This window comes from Podarcis gaigeae (genome assembly GCF_964106915.1).
Source record: "Podarcis gaigeae genome assembly, chromosome: 1".
Classification (NCBI taxonomy): Eukaryota; Metazoa; Chordata; class Lepidosauria; order Squamata; family Lacertidae; genus Podarcis; species Podarcis gaigeae.
Genome location: NC_139678.1, coordinates 34055421 through 34079671, shown reverse-complemented (window position 1 = coordinate 34079671; position 24251 = coordinate 34055421). Strand labels below are relative to the sequence as shown.

Sequence of the window (24251 nt, the reverse complement as noted above, 5' to 3'; positions counted from 1 at the left end):
TCAACAACTTTGTTGCGTCCAGATTTACATTTTTTGAAGTATGGCAACCCTATGGGGTGTGGTGGTCTTTCATCTAGTCCAATCCCCTTGCAATGCAGAAACTGCAACTTAAAAAATCCATGATATGACCATCCAACCTGTCAAGCAAATAGTCTATAGCAGTGAGGCCAAAGTTGGGAACTGCAATTCCCATCATCCCTGACCACTGGTCCTGTTAGCTAGGGATGATGGGAGTTGTAGTCCCAAAACAGATGCAGGACCATCACTGGTATAGATAAGCAGGGTGGGTGAAGCTGTGGCCCTCCAGAAGCTGCTGAACTCCAACTCCCCTCGGCTCCAGTCAGGAGTCAACAGCAATGGATAATGGGAGTTGGAGTCCAGCAAGTGAAATCCATACTGGAGATGGATAAAGATTTTGTTTGTTTGTTTCCTGTCGCTCCACAAACTATGGACGCCCGACAACAGATGGCACCTAGGCTACCTCGTCCTTTAGCCCTAACTCGCCCCTAACCGAAGAACCGTGGAGGGGGACACACACAGCTGCCCGACAACAGATGGCACCTAGGCTACCTCGTCCTTTAGCCCTAACTCGCCCCTAACCGAAGAACCGTGGAGGGGGACACACACACCTGCCCGCTGGCAGTCGCAGAGAGAAGCTAGCTAGGCCGCCGCCCTTGCCCCCTCTGCCGCTAGAGGGCCCCCGCGAGGGGCTCTTCCTGGTCTCCTAGCAACCGGCGAGCCCGGGCGGGGCCGCCGGGGCTGGCCTTTCTATGAGCTCACTTCCCAGGGCCTCCGCCCGGGAGGAGGAGCAGGAGGGTTCGGCCTGGCGCGAGCCCCGCTGCTGCCAGTCTCCCTCCGGCTGGGCTGAGGGCGGTGGGAGTATGGAGCAGGGGCTGTCCGCCATCACTCTGTATTGCGCCCCCGCCGCCGTCGCTGTCACCGCCTTCGCCATGGAGCAAGAGCAGGTGAGTCTCTTTCCCCGCCACTCCGTCTAGGGAGCCTCTTCGGCGGCGGCGGGGGAAGCCGCTCACCTGACCCAGCCTCCTCCATGACACCTTCAGCCCGGCTCTCGCCATGCCTGGGTCTCCGCCCTGTCTGAGGGGAGAAGAAGGGGCAGCCCTGCCCTCCTTTGCCTGGCCCAAGGGGGGGTGTGCTGCGCCCTTCCATGCTGCAACCTTTGCCCTCCTCACAAACGGGGTATATATGTCTTATATATCTTGTCTGATATGGAGGTCGCTGCCGGGGTGCAAAGCCTTTAAAGGCGACTCCTCCATCGCTCCTTGGAAACCACCTACCATTTCCCTCAAGGTGCAACTCGCGCCTGCTTTATTTGCAGCCACAACCCGGCCTGTGGGCGCTGTGCTTTCCCCCCAAAATTATTTGTATGCTGCTGCCAATTCCTCCCCATCTCCGTGCCAGTCGCGCTTCTGGTGGTGATGCTGGGTGTGGTTAGGACCCGGTTCAGTATCGGCCGAGCCTTGGAAAGTGGAGCCCAAGAGGGGGTTTGTGGAGTTGCTTAAATACGGTCGTTCAGATGGCCTACACTTTTATAGCAGCATCGCTTGCCGGGAATGCTATCCAGTCTCGGGTTACCTGTGGGCTGGAGGTGTTGCCCATCTTTTCAGAAGAAGCTGGTTACTGGCAAAAACGGTTCTCAGCAGTTCTCAAAAAGCAGATTTTTTAAATAAAAAAAGCAGTGTCACATCTGAAGGCTTTAGGAGTGAACATGGTTCTGTCTTTTAAGCACCGGAACATCTTCATTTCATGATAACAGGATTGTGCTAATTCCCACGTAGAACAGCTAGGCTTATTTTATTGGTGAAAACACGATCTGAAAAGAATTTTGTAGTGAAGCCGGTTAAACAGTTCATCCTTAACTTTTCACAATTCCAGGACCAATCCATTCTTCAAGGGCTTCAAGATCAAGAATTTTTAGTATTTATAATGTCATCATTTGCATTTAATAAATTAACTAGTAGATTGTTTTTCTCATACATATGAATAAATTCACAAATACCATTTATTCATCAAATTATTATGTGCACCATCTACCTTCTGCCTTGATATGCTTTTTTACTTCACACTTACAGTATATCAGGTGTTCTGATTTCTTCGAGCTCCTCCTGTAAGCATATACCTGTTACAAATCAGCCTCTTTAATATTACATGGACAGGCTTTGACTTTCACCTGTGAAAACTTGGCAAAAGCAGTGACACAGTTGCCTTACATCTAAAGGATGCTCTTTACAAAAAAGTACCTTAGGAGGCTAAAGAGTTCATAGAGCTTTTGTTGTTTGTATACTTTTGGCTACAAAAACTCTGATGGATATTTAATAATATTAATACTTGTGTGGCAACTGTAAAGAAGGGACGCTCAATGTTAAATACAAATAAAGGGAAAATTTTAAACTGCCCTGATAGATTTTGTTTACATTCTTTTGCAATAGGAGTAAAGAGGCATTAATCTAATATTTACTGAAACAATTTTATGTGGGGTGTACTTTCAGCAGACTGGCTTTCTGGATCTTACTGGTCCTAGTCCAATCTCTGCTCAGTCAGGGATCGCTTGGGTAGCCTTAAGAAAATTTATTGTGTCACAACCTCACTTACTAGCTGCAAATTCAAAATAAGAATGATTTCCCTCCCAGATGTATTGTAGGGATAAATGAAAATACTCTGAAAACAAAGTGATCAGGAAATAATGGTTATTTTATATAGGCATTTAACAACATGTGGCAGTGTTTGTTTATATTTATTTATGAAGCTCCTTCACATGTGTCTCAAGGCAATTTGCAAGCATTCCATAAAATTCATTTAAAATTAGACTTTCCTCTGCCCCCAAATATAATTGTAAAATATATGGAAGATTATTTTGTGGGGTCTGCAAAGAAGTTGAACTTTCTATAGAGTCATTTAATAATAATAATAATAATAATAATAATAATAATAATAATAATAATAATTTATTACTTATACCCCATCCATCTGACTGGGTTTCCCCAGCCACTCTGGGTGGCTCCTAACAATATTAAAAACACAATAAAACATCAGACATTAAAACTTCCCTAAACAGGGCTGCCTTCTATCCTTCCCTTATCGTGGGCATTTTTGCAACTGACAAGTTGCCCTCTTGTTTCAGTTGCATGCAAATGGCGATAGAGGCTTTGAGAATGTGGAACTTGGAGTCATCGGAAAAAAGAAGAAAATTCCAAGAAGGGTCATCCACTTTGCAAGTGGAGAAACCATGGAAGAATACAGCACAGATGAAGAGGAGGATGAGCAGCAGGAGAAAAAAGACCTTTTGCCTTCTGTTGATCCAGTAGGTTTGTTTCTGAAATTTGTTTGTTTTTCATGATGCATTATGTTACCCAAATGGAGTAATAAAATTCTGTTAACTCTTGTTTATCCTGTTCTGATAAATCTCTTTCCATAGGAAGAGGACTATTTAATTGTCATAATGTGGTGTCTTTTTAAAAATATAGGCAGCAATCATTTTGTGTGGGAGTTCCATTCCTAGCCCCCACATGTGTTGGTGTAGCGTGCATAAGCTTGTCCCGGCCGGTTATGCCCTGTTCTGCGCCTGTTCTGCCCTCTACTGGGTGCAAAAGGACCTGTGTGTTGGCAGCTGCGCGTCAATTGGATGCATGCAAAATGGTCTGTACACCGTTTCAGATCTTTGTCAGTGGTGGACCTCGGGGCCTCAAATTTCAGCAATGCCCCGTGCGATGCCAAGATTTGGCGCCCCTGCCTCTTACACTACATTCTAAATAATAACTGCAGTGTTGTTGTCCCCCGCCCCCCGCTTTGTGCCCATTGAGACTGAATTGGTCACAGTCCCTAAATCTGCCTCTGTCTCAGTTGGCCAATGAACTTGCAATATGGTGTTAGACAACCTGAACTATTTTAGCCACAACCCTCCACCCCACCCACATCTGAAAGGGAATGAATCTGACCTTCTTTGCACAGTTCGTACCTTGGATCCTGAACGCCTTGGTACTCGGATGTTTGGCTCCCGAACACCACAAACCTGGAAGTGAGTGTTCTGGTTTGCGAACGTTCTTTGGAACCCTAAGGTCTGACAGGGCTTCCACAGCCAATCGGAAGCCGCGCTTTGGTTTCCGAACGTTTTGGAAGTCGAATAGACTTCCGGAATGGATTCCGTTCAACTTCCAAGTTACGACTGTACTGAGATAATGACTTGGATGCAGAGTAGCACAAATGAAACTCTGCTTATATAATGGAGTTTTCCCTCCCTCCCTTCCTCCCCCATACACTAAAAAGCAGTTCCTTAGTGTTGGGAACATTCTTGAAAAGTGAAGAATGGGCATTGGAGAGACTGCAGTGGGAGAGATGAGTTAATAAAAATTGGGTAGAAGCAAGAGGAAACTCAGAATGGAAACCAATACTTTGAACATTTGAGTGTGCTGTAGAAGTTCATGTGTTTATTTAAACAAGACGAGCCCAGGTTTCTGTTTATATCCTGAGGGGTGTTAAGTGTTCTGTTTGGCATGTCAGTTTTGTTTAACCAACCCTCTTTTTTGGATTTGTGGTGATGATGGATGGTTGAGACAGGGGTAGGGAACATTTGGCCTCCCAATGTTGTTGAACTGCAACTCCCATCAACCTCCTGGCGCTGATAGAAGTTGCAGTTCAACAGCATCTGGAGGGCCACAGGTTCCTTGTGCTAGTGGTTATTCCATAAAAGCATACCAAAAAAAAAAGAAAAAAAAAGACTTCTGTGCATTTCAGAGAATACATGTGCAGAATAAAGGATGCTTTCTTTTTTCAGCAATGTATTGGCCTAAATATACTATGTTGTATATTCAGCACAGTGCCATTATATCCTTTTTGGTCTTGTTTGGCCCTCCCAGAGCTGAATTTTTTATACAAACAGACACTAACATGTTCAACTGTAAGGATTATTGAATATTGCAATATATTTAGGTGCAAAGTTCTGTTTGAAATAAACATGCAAGTAGGCCAACATCATCAGTACAATTCAGGTTTGTTCCTTTGTGTTTACTCAGTTTCTAGAAGGAAATATTTTACTGAATGTGATGAATTTTACATCAGACATGCCCTATTACCAGGCCAAGATCTGGCATCCTGAATAGCAATTCTGTCTCTGAACAGAGAGAGGTACTATTGACTTGCATTGTGTTGCAAGGAAGGCAGAGAGAGAAAGACGCTGGAGTGCAGAATGCAACTGTGTCCAAAGCATAGTGGAATAGAATCTGCAAAAAACAATCCGTCCTTTTTACAGTTTCATAGTACACTTCATAAGCCTTCTTTGTGTGACATTTTATTATACAAATTTAAAATGAAATGACTGTAGAACCATCTTCTGCTACATAACTAGCTTTCATTATACTGTAATTTGATAGGATAAATGTTTTTTTTTATTATTTATTTGTATACTGGCCTTCATTATAGAGTTGCAGAGCAATATACAAAATAAAGCAACAGTAAATTAAAATCATAAATACATCAATACACAGTAGAAAACATTAATTTAAAATACAACACTTGAAGCTTGGCACTAAAAACCAGCAAATGTTAGGACAAATAATAGGTCTTCAGCAAGTGCCGAAACATCATATTGTGGTACAGCTGAGAAAGGATTGCTGTCACCTGTGGCATATTGTGTGAGTCCCAGCAATATAAATGAGGCAGAGAAAAAGAATATCCCCAGCTGAGCTCTGGTGCCTTGGCAAAAATGCTGTAAGATTTCTATACAGACAAATAAATGGTCTGTTTTCTGACAGTGCCATGTTGACAGCTTATTATTTCAGTTGTGGTATAAAAGGGTACATTTACAAAGACTAGCATCCGCTCATTAAATTTGCCTTGGTGAACTGACATATTAGGACTTTTAATGGAAACACAGCATCCTTTAAAAATGGAACTTGGCTGGTGTTGGCTTCTTTACGAATAAACACAGAACCTAAAATAAAATGGTTTACTTCTGGTCTGAAACCTTAGCTTTAATAATACAGACTTATTTCAAAGCCAGCACATATAAATCAGAAGTACGTATTCACCTACCCCTGTTTATGACTTAATGCAACTATTAAAATTTGACTTTCAGGCACAAAAATCTACATAGGTAGCTAAAAAGAATAATAGCAAATGAATCTATGTAGAAGTTCATAACATGGGGGTGGGGTGGGAGTTTTCAGCCGGTGAACTGTTGTTTCACCAGAATGGGCCAGAGAATACAAATGTGCATTTTTCTTTCTTCAGAGACACCTTGGTTTTTGCAAATGAGCATTGAGAACATTAAATAATTCTGTTAACGTTTGTTCATGCCTTTTTCTGTAGACCCCGCATAAGTACCAGTTTGCTTCTAAGGGTCCTGGGTATTTACAATTGCTGTAAGAAGTAGTTGGAGCTTCCACTCACACATTAGGATTTTCCCTTTCCTGAAAAGCCCTGCCAGAAAGCTTGTGGGAGGGGGACCCTTGGAAAGCCTTCCTGCATGGTAAATAGTTGCAGTTGCAAAAGAAATTCAGAAAGCCCGTATGAAAGCGCTTGGGCATACATGCAGGGCTCTTAAGATTCTGACCCCATCATTTAAGTACTTGATCAATACCCAGAATAGATTAAAGTGTTTGTATTTAATTATCAGTTTCTTCAGGTAAGGTTTGAACTAGCCAATCTTTGTGTCAGTATAGCTTTAGTTTTGAAACATACCAAGAAGAAAAGGTTTATGTTTTACACTTCATTTTTATTTACAACAGGATAACTATAGCTTTACTTCCTTGCATTGTTAATGCCTATCAAATATATATCAAGATTTCATTTTTGTAAACTTTCTGGTGTGGCAAATTCTGCATTTGTAATGGCAAATTGACTCCTAAATGCTATTGCCATCTTATGTATCGTATCTGTAGAATTGGGGAGGTAAGAGCAGAGCAGATGCTTTTCATGCAAAAGGTTCCAGGTTCAGTTCCTAGCATGTGCAGGTTGTTGGCCTCCATCTCTTTCAGGAGACAATGGAAGAGTGTGCCATTGGGGGGTGAGGTCAAACCGTTAGAGAATTAGAGCGCCTGCTGTGGCTAGAGAAACCAATATGGGAGAGAAATGTTTTACTGCAGGTGGGGCAAATGAAGGTGTCTGGTTTTGCTGCTACACATGCACCACTGTGTTTCCATCAGACAACATTGGGATAGAGGGACAAATTATCTGACTTGGTTTAATGTTTCTACATTTCTGCATATATTCAGAAGCACAGGATATAAGTACAGTGGTACCTTGGGTTAAGTACTTAATTCGTTCTGAGGTCCGTTCTTAACATGAAACTGTTCTTAACCTGAAGCACCACTTTAGCTAATGGGGCCTCCTGCTGCTGCTGCACTGCCAGAGCACGATTTCTGTTCTCATCTTGAAGTAAAGTTCTTAATCCGAGGTACTATTTCTGGGTTAGCGGAGTCTGTAACCTGAACGTATGTAACCCGAGGTACCACTGTAATATGATTTTCTATCTGATTGGAAGAGCTATAATTTCTGCATGTGAACATTGGGAAAAGAAGGCATTGTATCTTTTTGCCAAGCAAATATATTCAGGGTGGGTATTCTACCATTAGGTGCCATTACAAAAAAGGCCCTGTTCTTGGCAGTTTAGCAACTGAAATTCATCTCCGTGATAAACAATTTAAAATAGAGGAAGGTATGCTGAAGAGATGAGGGCAGTGTGTTTTCAGGTCAATTTTCTTGCTTCTCCCCTCTTCCATTGGTGGTGTTGCTCTTGTTATACGCAAGTCAAGCAATAAAGACATTCAGTGTTACATTCATCAGTAGCCTTAGGCAAGTGGAAGCACTTCTGCTCACGAATGGCTGGACAACTGAATCCCACCAATTCTCCCAACACACGGCAGCCCTGAGGGTTGGGAACAGTATGGGAACTGTTGCAGAGGGCTGTACTATGAAGAGGGGTCAATGAAAATTGGATGCCCTGCTTGTACAGGCAGAGTACTTCCACTTGCCTAACACCACCATTGGATATAACTTACGCGAGACACATGAAATAAATTAAAAGTCTTTCAGATGCGTAACATAAATGATCTTAACCTTTATTTATTGCAGGCAACACTAACTTGGGGGCCCTATTTGTGGTTTCAGATGCTAAGAGTAGCCACATCAACACTATCAGGTATGTATGTATTCTCTGTCTCTCTCTGTCTACAGAAAACAAAGTAAGTTATAATGAAGTGCCAAGTGGTATGAGACTGAAAGGACAGGCATGAAATGAAGTCATAAAAGTGATAGTTAAAGGTAAAGGGACCCCTCACCATTAGGTCCAGTCGTGGCCGACTCTGAGGTTGCGGCGCTCATCTCGCTTTATTGGCCGAGAGAGCCGGCATACAGCTTCCGGGTCATGTGGCCAGCATGACTAAGCCGCTTTTGGCAAACCAGAGCATCGCACGGAAACGCCATTTACCTTCCCGCCAGAGCGGTACCTATTTATCTACTTGCACTTTGACGTGCTTTCGAACTGCTAGGTTGGCAGGAGCAGAGACCGAGCAATGGGAGCTCACCCCGTCACGGGGATTCGAACCGCCGACCTTCTGATCAGCAAGTCCTAGGCTCTGTGGTTTAACCCACAGCGCCACCCGCGTCCCTTAAAGTGATAGTTACTGATATGCAAAAACCCAAATCATTCCTTAACCTGCAGAAGCAAGTCTAGTGAAGTGAAAGCTCCCATTTACTTGGTTTATCCAGTGTTTTCTTAAAAGTTTAAAAGGAGGTACAGAATACTATTTTTCCTCACAGAAGTATGTCTAGTGCTGCATATTTCAGTGCCTACACTTCACTATAGCCTGGGTGGTATATTACTTTGAAAAAATATATTACAGCGAAACCCAGTCTTCATTTTCTACACATGCCTTCTGTTCTGCTTTATAAGTTGATTAAAAGATGCAGCACTAGGGTACAAAATTAGACAACCATTTATTGCAATGAATGTTATGACCTCCTTTCTTGTTGCCTGTTCCCCTTGGCTTCCCCTTTCAGTTTATTCCATCATTTTAAGAAGTCATGGGGCTGGGGGGAGAGTCTCAGGTGGGAATTGGACATAAAAATATATAAAAAGTCACAAGAGAAGTATTGCACACATTGACCACCAGGTTATTATGTGAAGACGTGTGTGTAATTTGTGGACAGGATGATGAAAAGTTTTTAGTAAAAGGGCAAGTTTGTGGTAGTTTCTCCTGCCCTTTTTCGGGTTGTGTGTGTACACCCACTCATCCAGCATTTGATGCCTGCAAGCTATACATACTCTGAGCTGAACAATTGTGGCTTCTTCACTTGACTGTAGAGCAGATAAGTATAAGGAGGAGGCCAGCTCAAGCAGCTCTAGCCCAGTGACCCATTGTGCAGCAACGACACATCTTGTCATCTTTTGTTTTATACATCTAGTTTACCATTGAAACACCTTTGGGCCTGGTGTTTCACTAAAAGGGGAGTTGGAATATCCTTGTTCAGGTACATTTGAAGAAAATTTAAACATAAAGCAGTCTCTTTTAGTGGGTATTTTCATGAAAAGCCCAAACAACCTTCACTCTGTACAGTTTTAGGTGTAAAGGGTGTAGTCTTTTATTATCTGATCTGTGCTGTCACTTTTTATTTGGTTTCGCTTCCATAGTTTGTGTAGTTCATGTTTTGGCTTGTACAAGTAGACACAAAAACTAAGGAAGTAGGATAATGGGGGGAAACCCCTTCCTGCTGCTTTGTGAATGTTTCATGTTTTTATACTCTTGTAAACTGCTGTGATATATTTTTATGATACAGTGGTATATAATCATTTCTTTAAATAACTAAATGTAAGATGGTGCAGAATGCTAATGGGAAACTGCTCACAACTTTGCTTGGTAAGGCTGCAACATTCATAAATGTGTTTTATTTATTCAGTGTGTGACTTCCTTGGTGAAAAGATTGCCTCTGTTTTGGGAATCAGTACGCCAAAATACCAGTATGCCATAGATGAATACTACAGAATGAAGAAGGAGGTATGTGCCTTTTTGTACCCTTTTAACAGTGTAGGAATTACAAACAGATTTACTAAAACGTACTCCATAATAGTCTGGTTTCTTAATATAAAATGGTTTAAAGATGTCATATTTCAGTTCCCTAAAAATCTATCAATGTCAACATATTTTCTTCTGTATTAACTTGTTTTCTCTCCCCTTTAAGTCCATTTGTTAGGAAATGGGATTTTTTAATGGGAAACTTAAGAGTGAGGGGTTTCAATTAAAACTGAGAAACCACTAACATACATCTGTTTTATAAGTCAGCTGATATTCTAATTTGTATTAGGTTTTTTTTCTTTATAAGAGTAAGTTAAGGGTGTTCCCTTTAATTTACATTGTAAGTAGAAGAAATGCTTGTTTGTATTTCAGAAGGTAAATGCTTCAGGAAGAACTGGTTCCTAAAGTTGCAAATCCCAGACACTCAACTTCTGTTCAGAGGCTACTTAGATAGTTTTACTACCATATGCCAGACATGGAAAAATCATTTGATGAGAGGCTTCCATATTTAATGCTGATCTGTAGGAAATGAACTTTGTTTCAAAACAGTATTGCCATTCTTTCTGTTGAGAAGCATGCAGATTGCATTAATGTTTTCTAATGTTAAGTTGACCTTTCCTGTTGGATGGGTACTTAAGAGCTTTGCAATAGTAATGTGCTGCAGTAGTAGCAACAACGTGGCAGCAACAAACGATTTTGGTACACATGAATATGCTCAGGATATATAAATTAATGGAGTCCTGCTGGTTTTACAACATGTGAGGTTTGCTTTTTTAGGAAGAGGAAGAGGAGGAAGAGAATAAGATGTCAGAAGAAGCAGAAAGGAGGTTTCAAGAGCAGCAGAACCAGAGTCAAGAGGGGACTGCTGTCCATACAGCTCAGCCAGAGGCTACAACCTGTAGTACATTTGTAAATCTCAACTTTGAAACAGAAGATCGTCCACTCGTTGTGGAAAGCAAACAAGATATTACTCCAGTGTCTGCTTAGAACGAGAACGCTGCATTAGAATTCTTTGCGTAGCATCCAACGGTGTCTGGTTGTCTCTAGAACAGATTTCTGGTCATGCAGTAGGGTTTCTCCAGCCTCCCCTCTCCTCTGCGCTCCTGAAATCTGCTTTGAATGGCTGTAGTGGGGAGGAAAGGCAGGAGAGGCCCTGCTGCTTGAGCAGAAGTCTGCTTGTGTGACATTGGTTATCACACCCCGTTTCTTAATTGTCAAATGTTTGTAGGCTCTGTTATGCATGTTCAGTGGAATGTAACTTATTTCAAAGTATGGTCAGAGATACTTAACGTCTCTTCAGCCAACATCTGTCTAATAAAGGCTAAGACATTTTGCTTAACCTATTAAGATTATGAAATGCAAATAACTGGTCCTGTGATCTATCTATGCAGAACAAGTGAAATGTCTTTCCTGAACATCTGGTGCCTTGTTGACAGTTGTGGACTGATCACTGTGCTTTCTTTATTTTAAGGTCATTTTGCATTTATAATGTTACTTACTGAAACCTAAGTGAAAGTTTAGACTAATGGCAACTAATTCACAAGGCATCTTTGTGACTTAGTTTAATTTATTGTCACTGTTGTGTGCGTGTGTGTGTCCAGTCATATAGTTTAAAATAAGGTGACTTTGTTTAATGCCTGTATAAAAGAACTTGTCTGAAAACTCTGTCTCATAAAGGACTGTCCTCTTAAGGGGTCCCTAAAGCATGTTCTCATTGCTTAGTTGGAAGAGTAAGAGTAATATACAGAATAAGTTCACATTGTAATCTCTGACTTTATTATGTGTGTTGGGAAGGGTAGTCTGGATAGGAGATGGTATGCTGATAAAATGATGGCTCTAAATTTTGGGTGTAGTAAAAAACAAAAGTAGTGAGGTATGCTAAATTAATTATTTTGCATACCCTTGCAGTGTTTTTTTCATTCTGAGTTAAACAGACACTGTTTCAGTGACAGAACTTGATTTTTATATTTAAAATATTTGAAAATAAGTTTGAGAACTGCCTACTGCATGTCAACAAGGGTAGGTTTTCTATCTAGAAAGGATCTTGTCAGCACCCTGACCAAGGACTACTGACAATTTAACTTATATAACGAACCTTTTTTGTGAGGACAATCCACACTAATTCTCACAAAATTCTGCAGCACAAAACTTTGCAGATATAGGACAGGATCCAGATGTCTGTGGATATGTGGCACAAAGAGATGCATGCAGAAAGCAGTACACCATGCAAAACAAACAAAACCTTTTTCGGATGTTGTTACACACTTTAATAGCTTCTTCCACTGTCTTGAGTCACTTTCTTAAAAGCTTGCTGTGCACCTGTATAAAATAGCCAGGAGTCAGGAAGAAACTGTGGACTAAAAATTCATGTATTATGGAAATAGGAAAAGTGTCACAGCAGTAGGCAGAAAAAACTGCAGAGATATAGAACCACCTCATGGATCATGCCCTTTCCTTTACTGTTGGTATCAGGCATGTGGAAAGGAGGAAGTGTTTAAGTCTTGTCTGCCACACTATTCTTTTTTTATGGGAAGCTCTTCTTGAGAATGTTAGAACAGCTTTAACTAAACGGCACATCACAACTTTCTGGTGTTTTTTTTTTTTTAAAAAAAAATCTTAAAGGGAACATCCATTTTGATTTAAGAATCATTGATTCCAAATGCCAGTTGTAAACTATGTGAAGCCTATATTAAGCATCTATTCAGGGCATCACAGTACGTTATTAAGCCTTTTGAGTGCCCAGCTGTATAATTACTTTTTGCCAAAAATGTTATTGCTTTATATAATAGGAAGGGCTTATTGTCATGAGGTTCTTCTATCATTGTGCCTTACCTTTACTATTTCTTTCAGTATATGCAAATGGTATGAAAGTGGGTACTTTTTCTTGTAAATGCATTAAATTTTATATTTAATATAATTTTAAATCAGTTGGGTTCAGAGTTGTTATTATAGGACTAGCAAACCTTTGCTATGAATGCAGCAGGCACAGGTGCCATTAAAATACCCAGTAGTAGGTCCTGGGATTCTAGTAAGCCTATACATTTACCCTACTAAGCCTTTAATCCTGTGTCTACTTAGAAGTAAGTTCCACAGAAGTTACTCCTGGATAAGGCCTTGGAGGGCTGCATGCAATTAAGACATCAGAGGTATGTTTTGACAGGATAGTCACATGTTTTGAGACACACCCATGACTTTTTAAGCCCTGTATTTGAACAATTAACAACATCATGAGCATTTACACTAACTGCTTGTTATAGTAGATGAAGGTTTGTGATGCTGTTTAGTAGGAGGTTTCACTATTATCCATTTGACAGGTATTTACTTCCATAGTAGTTTTAAAAGAATTGAGCTGCACATTTGTAACTACATTTCTACATACTGTATCTGATATTTCAGATATAAATGACCCAGAGATTTGTTTCTTTCTTGCACATGATTTGTTTTTGCAATGCCAATGCAGCCAGTACAAAACCAAAAAAGAGTATTCAAGACCAAATTATACCAACAGGTATAATTTGTCTAAACTGGAAGGTGGCTTGTAGATTTAGGAATAATTTCAATAAACTTAATTTACCAGAAAAGTCTGTAAACGTTTAATTACATTTTCAACAAACAGCAGTACTCTTTTCCTTTTTTGCTTCTGAGAAGATCCATCTCACAAGCCTTATACAAAACTTGTCCATCTGGAGCTACATGGAAGCTTCATTTATTTGGGTAATGAATACATTATTCAGCTTTAAATGGTCACTGTATCAGTTGGGCAGATCTCCATGGATACAGTCTACTCCTGTTAAATCATGTATCATCAAGATCTGTTGTGTTGTCATTGTCACTTGCTACAAGAACCTCTCTGTTCTCATAGGTCCAGAAGCCATTAAGATCAATTAAAATGCTAGTGACAGTGTCGCCTTGACTACTGTTGATTAAGTCCTGAAGAGAGATTTTGTAAGGATCCTTGGGCTTCACCATGTCAAAGATTTCATCCTAGAAAAAGCAACCAAAAATTAACAGTTTCTTTAATGGAAGTTGAATAGGATAAAAATGTTTGCGCACCAGTACCAGGACTTAAAAAAAAAAAATCAAAATAATTTTACTTTCCCCCCATGCTTTGGTGTTCAGTTCTAGTAGTAAAGCACATCCTGGCTGAAAAGGCGTGTAAACTGATGTGTTTATACTTGCTTTCAAAATACAGTCACAGTTAATTCCTCTAGTAAAGTTCTTTATTGCAGTGCTGCTCCCACATTGTTTGAGTTAATTACTGAGCGGATAAGAATGAGACCTGTTTTGTCTTAGCAGCCAGCATAAGGAGCAGTGGTCATCAGATCCCGTAAATGCATTTTGGAGGGGATGGCAGTGACCTAGATTAAATTTAGAATCTATGCAAACCTTTTCTGGAGGGGGGCAATCCACTGTCCCTCAGATCTTGTGAGGGGCTGGACCCCCCTCCTTAAAGGAACCCCTCCCCCGCTGCCACCCATGCCGCCTTGTCTTCAGCAATGGCATCATCGTCCTCTGTCTCAGCCATGGGGTGCAGAGCCCATGCTGCCGCCACTGCTTCCTCCCACTCGGGTTTTGACCATACATAAGCGGGAGGGAAGGGGCGTTGCCTAGAGGTGTCCGCAGCTTTGGATTGGCTGCAGGAGCTTCCTGCGGTCAACCTGAAGCCGTACCAGCATTGCTGCCCGCCCAGAGGCATCCGCGGCTTCAGATTGGCAGCAGGAGCTTCTGGTGTCTGATTGGCGGCTGCACCAGTGTTGTGGAAGTCAGTCCCCACGCAGTGAGGCCTCCGTGCCGTGCTGGTTTAGCTCAGGGACTGACTGAGCAGGCGGCAGGGTCCGCGAGGTTTGCGGGCCGGATTAACGAGCCTGGTGGGCTGCATCTGGCTGGCGGGGCTTAGTTTGCCGACCCCTGCACTAACCTAAGGGCAGATGTACAGCTATATTTATTTGCTCCATGGGACAGCTGTCTCCCAAGTGTTGATCTTTTTCAACAGTGGGTCTCGCATAGGACAGGTAATTTTTGCTGACGCCATGATAAGACTTCCTTACCTACTTGCAGTAAAAAGATTGCCTCACAAATCAATTCATGTTTTCCAACTGATACAATGTAACACACACAATACAGCCACCAAGTGCATGCTGCTTTAAACTGTCCAAGATGGCAAGCTATTTGCCTGTAAATAGCAAAAGGATCTATGGTGGCATGACAAAAGAGTTCTGGTTAAGCAGCTACATGTACAGGTTTTACCTCCTAGTGACTGCTATGAGTTTTGGGGGCACCAGCTATCGTTTCCTCCACTTGTGCTGCTATTTATTGCCTCATTCATTAGGTGATGAGAATGAGGCATGTGTTATTCTCCCATTCAACTTTCAAGATGGATTCAGAAATCATAGTAGCAAAATGAAAGTATCCTCTAAAAACCCCAATTAACATTACATGGATAATATGTGAAATATTGGCCTGTCAACATTTTTTTAGGCAAGAGGCCTTCCAGGTCTGTTACTTTATACCGCAGAATTATCTCCCTGAAGGTTCTATTTGCCTATAGGCTAGATATATAGAATATTATATATCTATATTTCCCCCCAAAAAACATTCAAAAATATATTGTACCAAATTCAATACTATTAAGACATTAACTATGGAATCAACATTCTACCACAATACTGCCCCTAGTACATATACTCTCTCTCATTTCAGAAAGTCAGGTCTTTCTCATACTACTGCATACAAATAATTTTTGATAGAAATCTAACCTTGACATCTTGAAAAGAAACTGGTTCTTGCCCATGAATTTTCATCTGTTCTTGAATAGCCTATGGTAACAGCACAAAGAGGTGTAACATATGTTCAGAAAACAAGACAGCATGTTTTCAAATCCAAGACAGTGAATAAGCTGTGTAACATGGATAAATAACTCTACTGTGTGCTAATCCATACATATAATCTAGCCCTGTCTCCCCAGAATGGTAGAAGTATTCCAGGGTCTCAGGTAGAGGGCTTGTTCAGTTCCTGCTACCAAATATCCTTTGATGGCAGGTGCTGGGATTGAACCAGAGACCTTAAACATTTAAAGTATATGCTTCCACTGAGCCTTATAAGAATCTTGTCCTTTATCATCTGTTTGGAGAGGTATGCTGCCTGTGTTCATTCCCCTTGCATGAAGCGTAGGCAGGGACTGAAATCTGTCCTTTTCACTGCAGATCTATCAAAGCAGAAAACGCTGACCATCTGTTCAATCTATGTGCAACAATTCCCAACTTCTAGCCCACTTTGAAGAAAAGTATTAGAACTGAAGCAAGCAGCAGGCCTATTGTTAAAATAGGCTTTTAGCCTCAAACTTTGAGACTAACTATAAAGTGTATACTGGAAGAAGAAATAATTGAAAGATGAAGGGCCAATTGATGTTTGTTATAGAAGAATTAATCTGTTTCATGCTGCTAAAAGAACACAGCTCTGGATGTATTTTAAACCTGCAGAGCATTTATTGTAAAAGCTTTGAAAGTGTTCCAGATTTTCTTTCTCTAAACCTTTAGTTGAATTATCCTACTCCTGAGTCATTAGCAGCAAAATACTTTGGTTGAGTAGGCACAGAATTGGAGGTGATCAATATTAAGGGGGTTAGCTTTTACAAACAAGACTGAATTGCTCTGATTGCTTTAATCTGAATGAAATATATACTTGTGTGGGATGACAGTGGAGTCACTATTTTATCTTCAAAATTCACAAAAGGGCATGCCCTACAAAAAAAAAGAATTAAACCTGAAAGCCATTTTAACGCCCGTAAAAAGGAGAATGGGATTTAAATTTAACAAATATTTCTACTAGATTATGTGGAAGCTAAAATTGTATTTCTAGTGGTGTAACATCCTAAGACTTAATATTAGCATCAGCAGATCTGTGAGACTGCTGATTCAGTGATCCTCTAAGAAGTACTTATTTGCTGGAAATAGTATAGTCATGGTTAGTTCATAAAGGTGTGTTTTTATAACAAGATCATCTGAGTGGGTTCCAGTCAATGAGAAAATGTAAGTTTAGAAAGAGCCTGCTAAAACATGTAGGCTATTGTATGAAAACTGCCCTCTGATTATATAGGTACCACAGCTTATCCATTATTACTGGTAGACAGAATATATTAACATCCCATAGAAGTTAGCCATTAGAGGTCATCAAAGACTATTACCTTAAAAAGAAGAGTTGTACGGAAAAGGGAAAACCTGGTATTTAATTAAAATCACAGTGGTGTATTTTCTTTATGTAAGATGTGCTCTGAAAAGCCATTCTGAATTATTTCCCTTTCTTAATGTGAAGTTTTAAACATTTATATATTTCTTTAAAGTTGACAAAAACCTCACCTCAAACACTGGTAGTTTAAAGCAATTGCCTGCTGATCTCTAGGTAGAGGCACAAAGGCTGTAACAACACATGTACAAAAAAATGACCTACCTCTACAAAAAGGGACTTACCCTAAAGAAATAATTAAGGGAAAAGACATTCAGGTATCCTTTGTTCTCTATATCAAGCAGCTTGAAAATATACTGCAGAGCTGCAGGTTCCTTTCTGTTTTCTAATGCAAGTACAAAGTCCAGGTACGTCTTATAGTCCTAAAAGCAGATGCAATCATGTTTATTATAGTCCACTTTCTAAATTGATTTTGCAAGCAGAACATAATTGGTGGCTATTTCCTTGTAGGGGAGCAGTTAGTTTTCATTGAAAGACAGCATGACTCAGAAAATGGCTGCTGAGAAAAAAAGGGTGTGCAGAAAATACATGCTTTTTTATTGGATAGGCAACATACCCATAGATTTCTATCAGAACTACTCGTGAGGTTGTCCCTTAGTCTGAACTAAATGAACCATGAACATTTGAACAACAGCCTGTCACAGTCTTCTAATGGCCAACCATTGTTCTAGTTCAACTAAAGCTGAATTCATGTGTTAGGCAATTAAATAATATTTAGCCAGTTAATAATTTGCTGGTCAATCATTTGTTGAAATGTATCATACGGCCTAGTGTCCTAAATTCTATACATTTTACTAGAAGTAACATGCTGCAGCATATCTTATTGACAACACAGGTCTCCTGTTGTAAATTGGGTACAGAAACAAAAGCTATGTTTTCCCGTTGTTCTATTTTTATCACCAATTCAGTTACCCAATTCCAGTTCTGCATGTACTTGTAAGAATTATCTCCCCCCAAAATGAGCAATTTTATTCAAAACTCAGCAGCAGCTTTCTAAACAATAACCTAATTGTATTTTTAACTTAGGGAGGTAAACAATGGCCACTTTGCTGATTGACAAGGAGGGCAAGGTCTTATAAACGTGAATTCTATATTAGTGGCTGTATGTTTGTGCTTCCAAGGCTGTTTGTTAGTTTCAACTTATAAGTTACTTGCTGTTCTTGCTTTTGGCATTAGGAGGTAAATAAGAGCCCACTGTCCTCCCTATCACAATGAGATTTCTTATTCAGCTAGCTGCTAAGTTATGAATTTGCAGTGTGTGGGTTTTTAGCTGCCATTCACATGAGAATTTTGCCTTCATTCTATTTTGTTAGCATGCATATAATGTTATAGGCTTCAAAAAGTGGAGGAGTTCCAACTTTTTTTAAAAAAAGAAACCAAACCCAAACACCACAACCTTGCCTTTACAAGAAATGCAAGATATTTCTTCTATCACGCATCTATGAGAAAAGTACCATTTCTCCATCATAGGTCAGGCACTCTTGGAAGACACGGTCCAAAAATACGTTGGTCAGAGTCCCTGTTCCATATCGAGATAGCTCCTCCTTGCTAAGCATCCCATTGTGGTCTTTGTCAAGATTTAAGTACTGTCCTGCAGGGAGGGGGGAAAAGAAGGGGGTGGGGGAAATGCAGTAACAATTTCTTGTGCCACTTCATAACAAAGGATTCGTGAACAAACATGCTACAACTTGTAGTAAGAGGACCTCTTGATTTCTACTGCAGATTGGCAGGGCTTTTGTCTTAAAGCTAATGAAGATGGTTGGTAGTGGGGTCGTATAAAGCCATGTCGTCTTGTACTGACAGTACTTAATATTTACAAGTGGGAGCTCAACAAAACGTTGCAGAATGGAGTGCTTCTATTCAGGATTTCAGGCAGGCAGCCATTCCCTTTTCCAGGACACGCCATTCCCCCGTTCCCTCAACACTGAACATTATATGGCCACTAAACATATGTCGTTCTGAATAGGCTGTTTTAAGACCCTCTTTTCGGTTTTCTGTACTTCTGCAAGCCTTTGGTTTCCCCTAAGCCTGCTGGCGCCTCCCTCTTGTATGAGTACTGTGAAGGTGCCTGCCTGATCTCAACAGGCAAGGAGTTCCACAGTGTAGGCGCTGCCACACTAAATGATCAAGTTCTTACAAATGCAGAACGGGTGTATTATGTGGCAGCTGCAGTTGTGTCAATCTGTTGTTGTATGGTCAAATGACTAGAGATGTGGAGTGCCAGTTTATGGACAAAGACCTGCATCTCCTGCTTACGAGCACAAGAGGGCAGCATAACCCACCATGCCACAACTAGAGAAATGCTGTCTTTAGAAACTAGAGGAATTCCTGTTTTAAAATCTGAGGTGTGCTAACAGCAAACACTATGGATTGAGAGCTGTATAAGTAAGGGCTGAATGAAAAAGTTGTAATGATGCATTCAAACAAGATTTTAAGTAGCTTGCATTTACATATAGAACAATAGATATGTAAGGCCCATGAGTCAATCTTGCTTTTTTCTAGAATCTCAAATGTGCCGCTTATGATCAACTTACCACATGGTGGCAGCATAGAACAGTACATCCATGAAGCACTAGTTATGGTCCACAGCCTTTATGTTTCCCACCCCTGGGTTTACACGAGACAGGAATAAATATATGCTAAATACTTAATCATACTAAATAGCTAATAAAAACTACTAAGATCACTGCAGGTAATCCAATAATCAATAAAAGCGCTGTCATCCTGCACTAGGGACTCCTTGGGGTTCCCAGGGAGTGGCCTTCAATGGTTCAGATCTCCTGCATGACGCCAATACAGTTCTTCAAAAAAATAATAATAAAAAAATATATATATATAAATTAATAGACTTCTTCTTCTTCTTCCTCTTCCGGGGAGGGCCTGTGATGCATTTGTTTTTTCCTGAGATGGTCTCCGGCACACGGTTCCCCCCGGGCCCCAGCCTGCTCTTTTCGTGCTAGCCACCGGTGTGGTAGGCTTGGGGTCAGGCTTGGGCTAGGCTGCACGATTCCTCGAGGCCTCCCTGGCCTCTTTCTCTTGGTGGTGGTGGGGGCAAGCTAGTGTCCGGCTAGTGGGGGGCTCCTTTTCGCTTTGGAGGCCTCTGGCCTCGGAGTTCCACTGGGACACCAATGGGGTGCTCCCGGTCCTAGCAGGGTTGAGGCCATTGGGGGGGGGGGCGCTCCGTGCAGCCTCTCTGGTTGTCGCATTGGGCACCCCTAGTCTCCCTTCCCCGATCGTGGCGGTGTTGGCAGCACAGGGACTAGCCAGGCAGTGCAGTTGATGCTGGCTGTCCTCAGGAGCTCCGCGTGGCCATGGCAATCGCCATCTTGCCTCCTCGATCCCTGCCCTTATGACATGCTCTCATGGAAGAAGTGCATATACAAACCAGTGTCATGACATCTAGCTGCAATTCCAAACTGGTATAGCAAAAGGGCTTTTATTTGTACCATGTAAAATTATAGCCAGAACAAAAGGGGGGGAAAAGGAATATAAAAAATGTTTGTGGGAAATGCTGCTTTGTGAGGATGAGACAATATGATGCAAATTCTTGTACATACCATAAACCCTCAATGCAGAAGGAGCAGAAAACCAATTGGTTTCTTGACTTTCTTTAGAAAGTTCTTCATCCCGTAACTGAATGAATATGAAAATACTGAGTAAGCATTCAGCAAGTATAATGAGGAAACACAACAAGAAATGTAAATATAAATGTAAATGTCTACCTCTAATAGGTCATCAAGGAAACTGCAGGCTAAAATATCCTGTATTTTTATCTTCCCTGGAAGAAAAAACAAAAACAAATTAACCCCCTCAAAATCACTTATTACTTAATGACTGGAATATTCAGGGGCTTCATCAAGAAAGTTTCCACTTAGCATGACAAAGGCGACTGAATGAGAGGAAACAGTTTTAATATTTGGAAACCTTCTAGTCAATCAAAATTATAAGAGAAAAACAAATGTTATTTTAAAATAATTTTAAATAAAACATTCGTCATTAGCACTTCATATAGTCTAGAAGAGCCAACACGGAGAGAATTGTATTTAATAATTTTACTAATTGACCAAGTAAGTATTATTTCAGATGAATATATACTTTTAATAAGAAAGAAAAAGTACTCTGTCCATGTATTGTATTCTCTTGTATTTTTTGTCAGTTTCCCTTTGCCTTGCTAAAACATTATTCATATGCTGCCTTTTAGGTCAAGACTTGCCCCAGTTTTACTGCAATATGTGGCGGGGGGGGGGGGGAATCATTCTGCTCCCCTCTAGATGTACATAGTGAAAAATACTGAATGTCTACCTAACTTCAGTAAGTCCAGCAGATGGGAGGAGACGGATGCAGCTACAAGCAACTGCAGCTACAAGCAGAGTCTGGTCTTGCCCCCAGGGCAGGCAGGCAGGCTTTATAGAGCTGCCCCAGCACACCTAGCTGGGCAGCAGGTGTTGCCTGCCCACCTGCCCAGGGTCCTGGTCCCTGCTCTGCTTTCACTGCTCCTGGTCTGCAGTTCCCTCAGAGCCCAACAGGTGCAGTAAATGGAAGGAGATAGACATCCAAACCTGGCCAATGATGGTAGAACAAAGGTAGAACTAAAATCTAATTATCAAGACCAAAAAAAGAGGGGGGGCGCAAAGTACATTACCAAACTTACCTGTTCGGAGAGGATCTAAAAAGAAGAAGAATTTCCTGACTGCGGTGCAGACATAGAACGAGTAAAAGGATTTCTCTAAACCATCCAACTGTGGTAATGTGGGGATGAGTTCCAGAATATAATTTTCTAAATCCTGGGAAATGAAACAAGAACATATCTGATTATAGTATAGGTAGGCTTGCTATATTTCAAAAAGTGAAAATCTGGCATAAAGGCTTTTTTTTTTTTTTGCAGAGTTGTAGAGCTCTTTTTTTTTCAAAATCTGTTTTTTTAATGAAGTTTTTGAGCTACTTTTCAAGAAATTCGCCAAAAAATCAACACATCCGACTGACGAATCCCGTATGTCTGGGAAATTCCAGACATATGGCAGTCCTAGGTATAGGTGTCACCATGACTTGAGCTGCAGCTGTTCACGCTTATCCTGTACTTTACAGTGGTCTGGAATGGACCATTTGTCTCCAGCTGCTTCCTACAGGTTTTGTGAGGATGCAACAAGCAAACACTAGTGAACACTCCAGAAGAACTCGACTCTCTAGCCACCCTTCATGCCACATACCCTTCCTTCCTGATGCTTGTGCATGCTGAGAGGCTTCACTGCCACAAACATAACACAATATAAGATGCAGGTTAGTTACCAAAGCTTTGTCAAATAATATTCCCCTATCTAGTACAGAGCAGTTAAGATAACCCTTGAGCTGTGATTCTTTGGAACTGAACATCAGATAGACTGCGTTAAGCAGAAACAGACTACTGCACTCTCTCCAAGAAACAACTAAAGGAGAATATTGCTTACCTGAAACATTCTAGTTTGCATACATAACTGTATGTAAACACCAAATACATTCCCGCAATTCAAGACACAAAAAAACACTGGCTTTCTCCCAGGAAGACACTTGTTTGCTAATACAAGGAATATTATTGACATTTTGGAACTTTTGCAAACAAATATTAACACTAAAGCAGTTTTAATTTTTATAGACGCGGAGAAGGCCTTCGATAACATCTCTTGGAAATTTATGAAGGGGAATTTAAAAGAAATGGGAGTGGGGCGGGGTTTTGAAAATGGGATTGATGCGATTTACTCAGAACAAAAGGCAAAACTGATAGTTAACAATGTGGTTACAGAAGAGTTTAAGATTGAAAAAGGGACACGACAAGGCTGCCCGATTTCCCCCTTGCTGTTTATTTCTGTCCTGGAGGTGCTCTTGAACTTGATTAGAGGGGACCGGTTGGTGCAAGGGATTCAGATCGGAGCGAAACAATATAAACTTAAAGCTTTTGCAGATGACCTTGTCTTGACATTGCAAGAGCCAGAATCTAGCACAAAAAGAGTGTTACAATTGATTCAGGACTTTGGTCGGGTGGCGGGTTTCAAACTAAATAAACAGAAAACTAAGGTGTTGGGAAAAAACTTGACAGATACAGAGTTGGAACGGTTTCAGAGAGAAACAGAATTAAATTTGGTAAAAAGGGTGAAGTACCTAGGGGTAAATATAACAGCAAAAAATTTATGTCTCTTTAAGGATAACTATGATAAATGTTGGTCTGAAATTAAGAGAGACTTGGACAGCTGGACAAATTTGAAGCTCTCTTTGTTAGGCCGAATTGCTGCTATCAAGATGAATGTATTGCCAAAGATGTTGTTTTTGTTTCAAACATTGCAGATTGTAGACAAAACGGAGTGTTTCCGGAAGTGGCAGAGAGATATTTCTAAATTTGTCTGGCAGGGCAAAAAGCCCAGAATTAAGTTCAAGATACTAACTGATGCGAAAGAAAGAGGGGGCTTTGCCCTGCCAGACTTAAGGCTGTACTATGAAGCCGCAGCTTTCTGCTGGCTAAAAGACTGGCTACTTCTAGAAGACACTGATGTCTTAGATTTAGAAGGTTTTAACAATGCATTTGGTTGGCATGCATACTTATGGTATGATAAAGTTAAGATCAATAAGGCCTTTAAGAATCATATTGTCAGGAAAGCAGTGTTTAATGTCTGGACAAAATACAAAGACCTATTGGAAAATAAAACTCCAAGATGGCTATCACCTCTGGAGGCCAAGGCCCGAAAAAGACCCAATATGGAGGCCAAATGGCCGAAATATTGGGAAATAATAGAGAAAGAGGGCAATAATTGGAAATTGCAGAGTTTGGAAAAAATGAAAGACAAAGTGCGAGACTGGTTACATTACGCTCAGATCCAAGAAATTTTTAAAAATGATAAAAAGTTAGGATTCCAGGTGGAGAAATCGAAGTTGGAAACAGAATTGTTAGAACCTAAGACTAAAGTACTCTCAAGAATGTATAACTTGCTGTTGAAATGGAATACACAAGATGAAATG

General features: G+C 40.8%; 2 protein-coding genes across 3 annotated transcripts in view; one reads left to right on the top strand and one right to left on the bottom strand.

The window, feature by feature from the left end:
• The first annotated feature begins 735 nt into the window (after nucleotides 1-735).
• On the top strand, nucleotides 736-13606 carry FAM177A1 (family with sequence similarity 177 member A1). Its single transcript, XM_083741877.1, has 5 exons — nucleotides 736-965; nucleotides 3140-3319; nucleotides 8086-8152; nucleotides 9910-10007; nucleotides 10803-13606. The coding sequence occupies exons 1-5, from the start codon at nucleotides 771-773 to the stop codon at nucleotides 11010-11012; spliced, it is 750 nt and encodes a 249-aa protein (XP_083598003.1). The 5' UTR covers nucleotides 736-770; the 3' UTR covers nucleotides 11013-13606.
• PPP2R3C (protein phosphatase 2 regulatory subunit B''gamma) overlaps nucleotides 13595-24251 on the bottom strand; it is a 26062-nt gene continuing 15405 nt past the window's right edge. For both annotated transcript variants that reach the window (XM_083741408.1, XM_083741409.1), the window contains exons 7-13: nucleotides 21919-22051; nucleotides 20990-21045; nucleotides 20825-20900; nucleotides 18722-18858; nucleotides 17492-17629; nucleotides 15782-15841; nucleotides 13595-14009 (exon numbers count right to left, since the gene is read on the bottom strand). In XM_083741408.1, coding sequence (XP_083597534.1) covers nucleotides 13821-14009; nucleotides 15782-15841; nucleotides 17492-17629; nucleotides 18722-18858; nucleotides 20825-20900; nucleotides 20990-21045; nucleotides 21919-22051 — 789 coding nt within the window. In that variant the 3' untranslated portion in view covers nucleotides 13595-13820. The remainder of the gene's footprint in view (nucleotides 14010-15781; nucleotides 15842-17491; nucleotides 17630-18721; nucleotides 18859-20824; nucleotides 20901-20989; nucleotides 21046-21918; nucleotides 22052-24251) is intronic.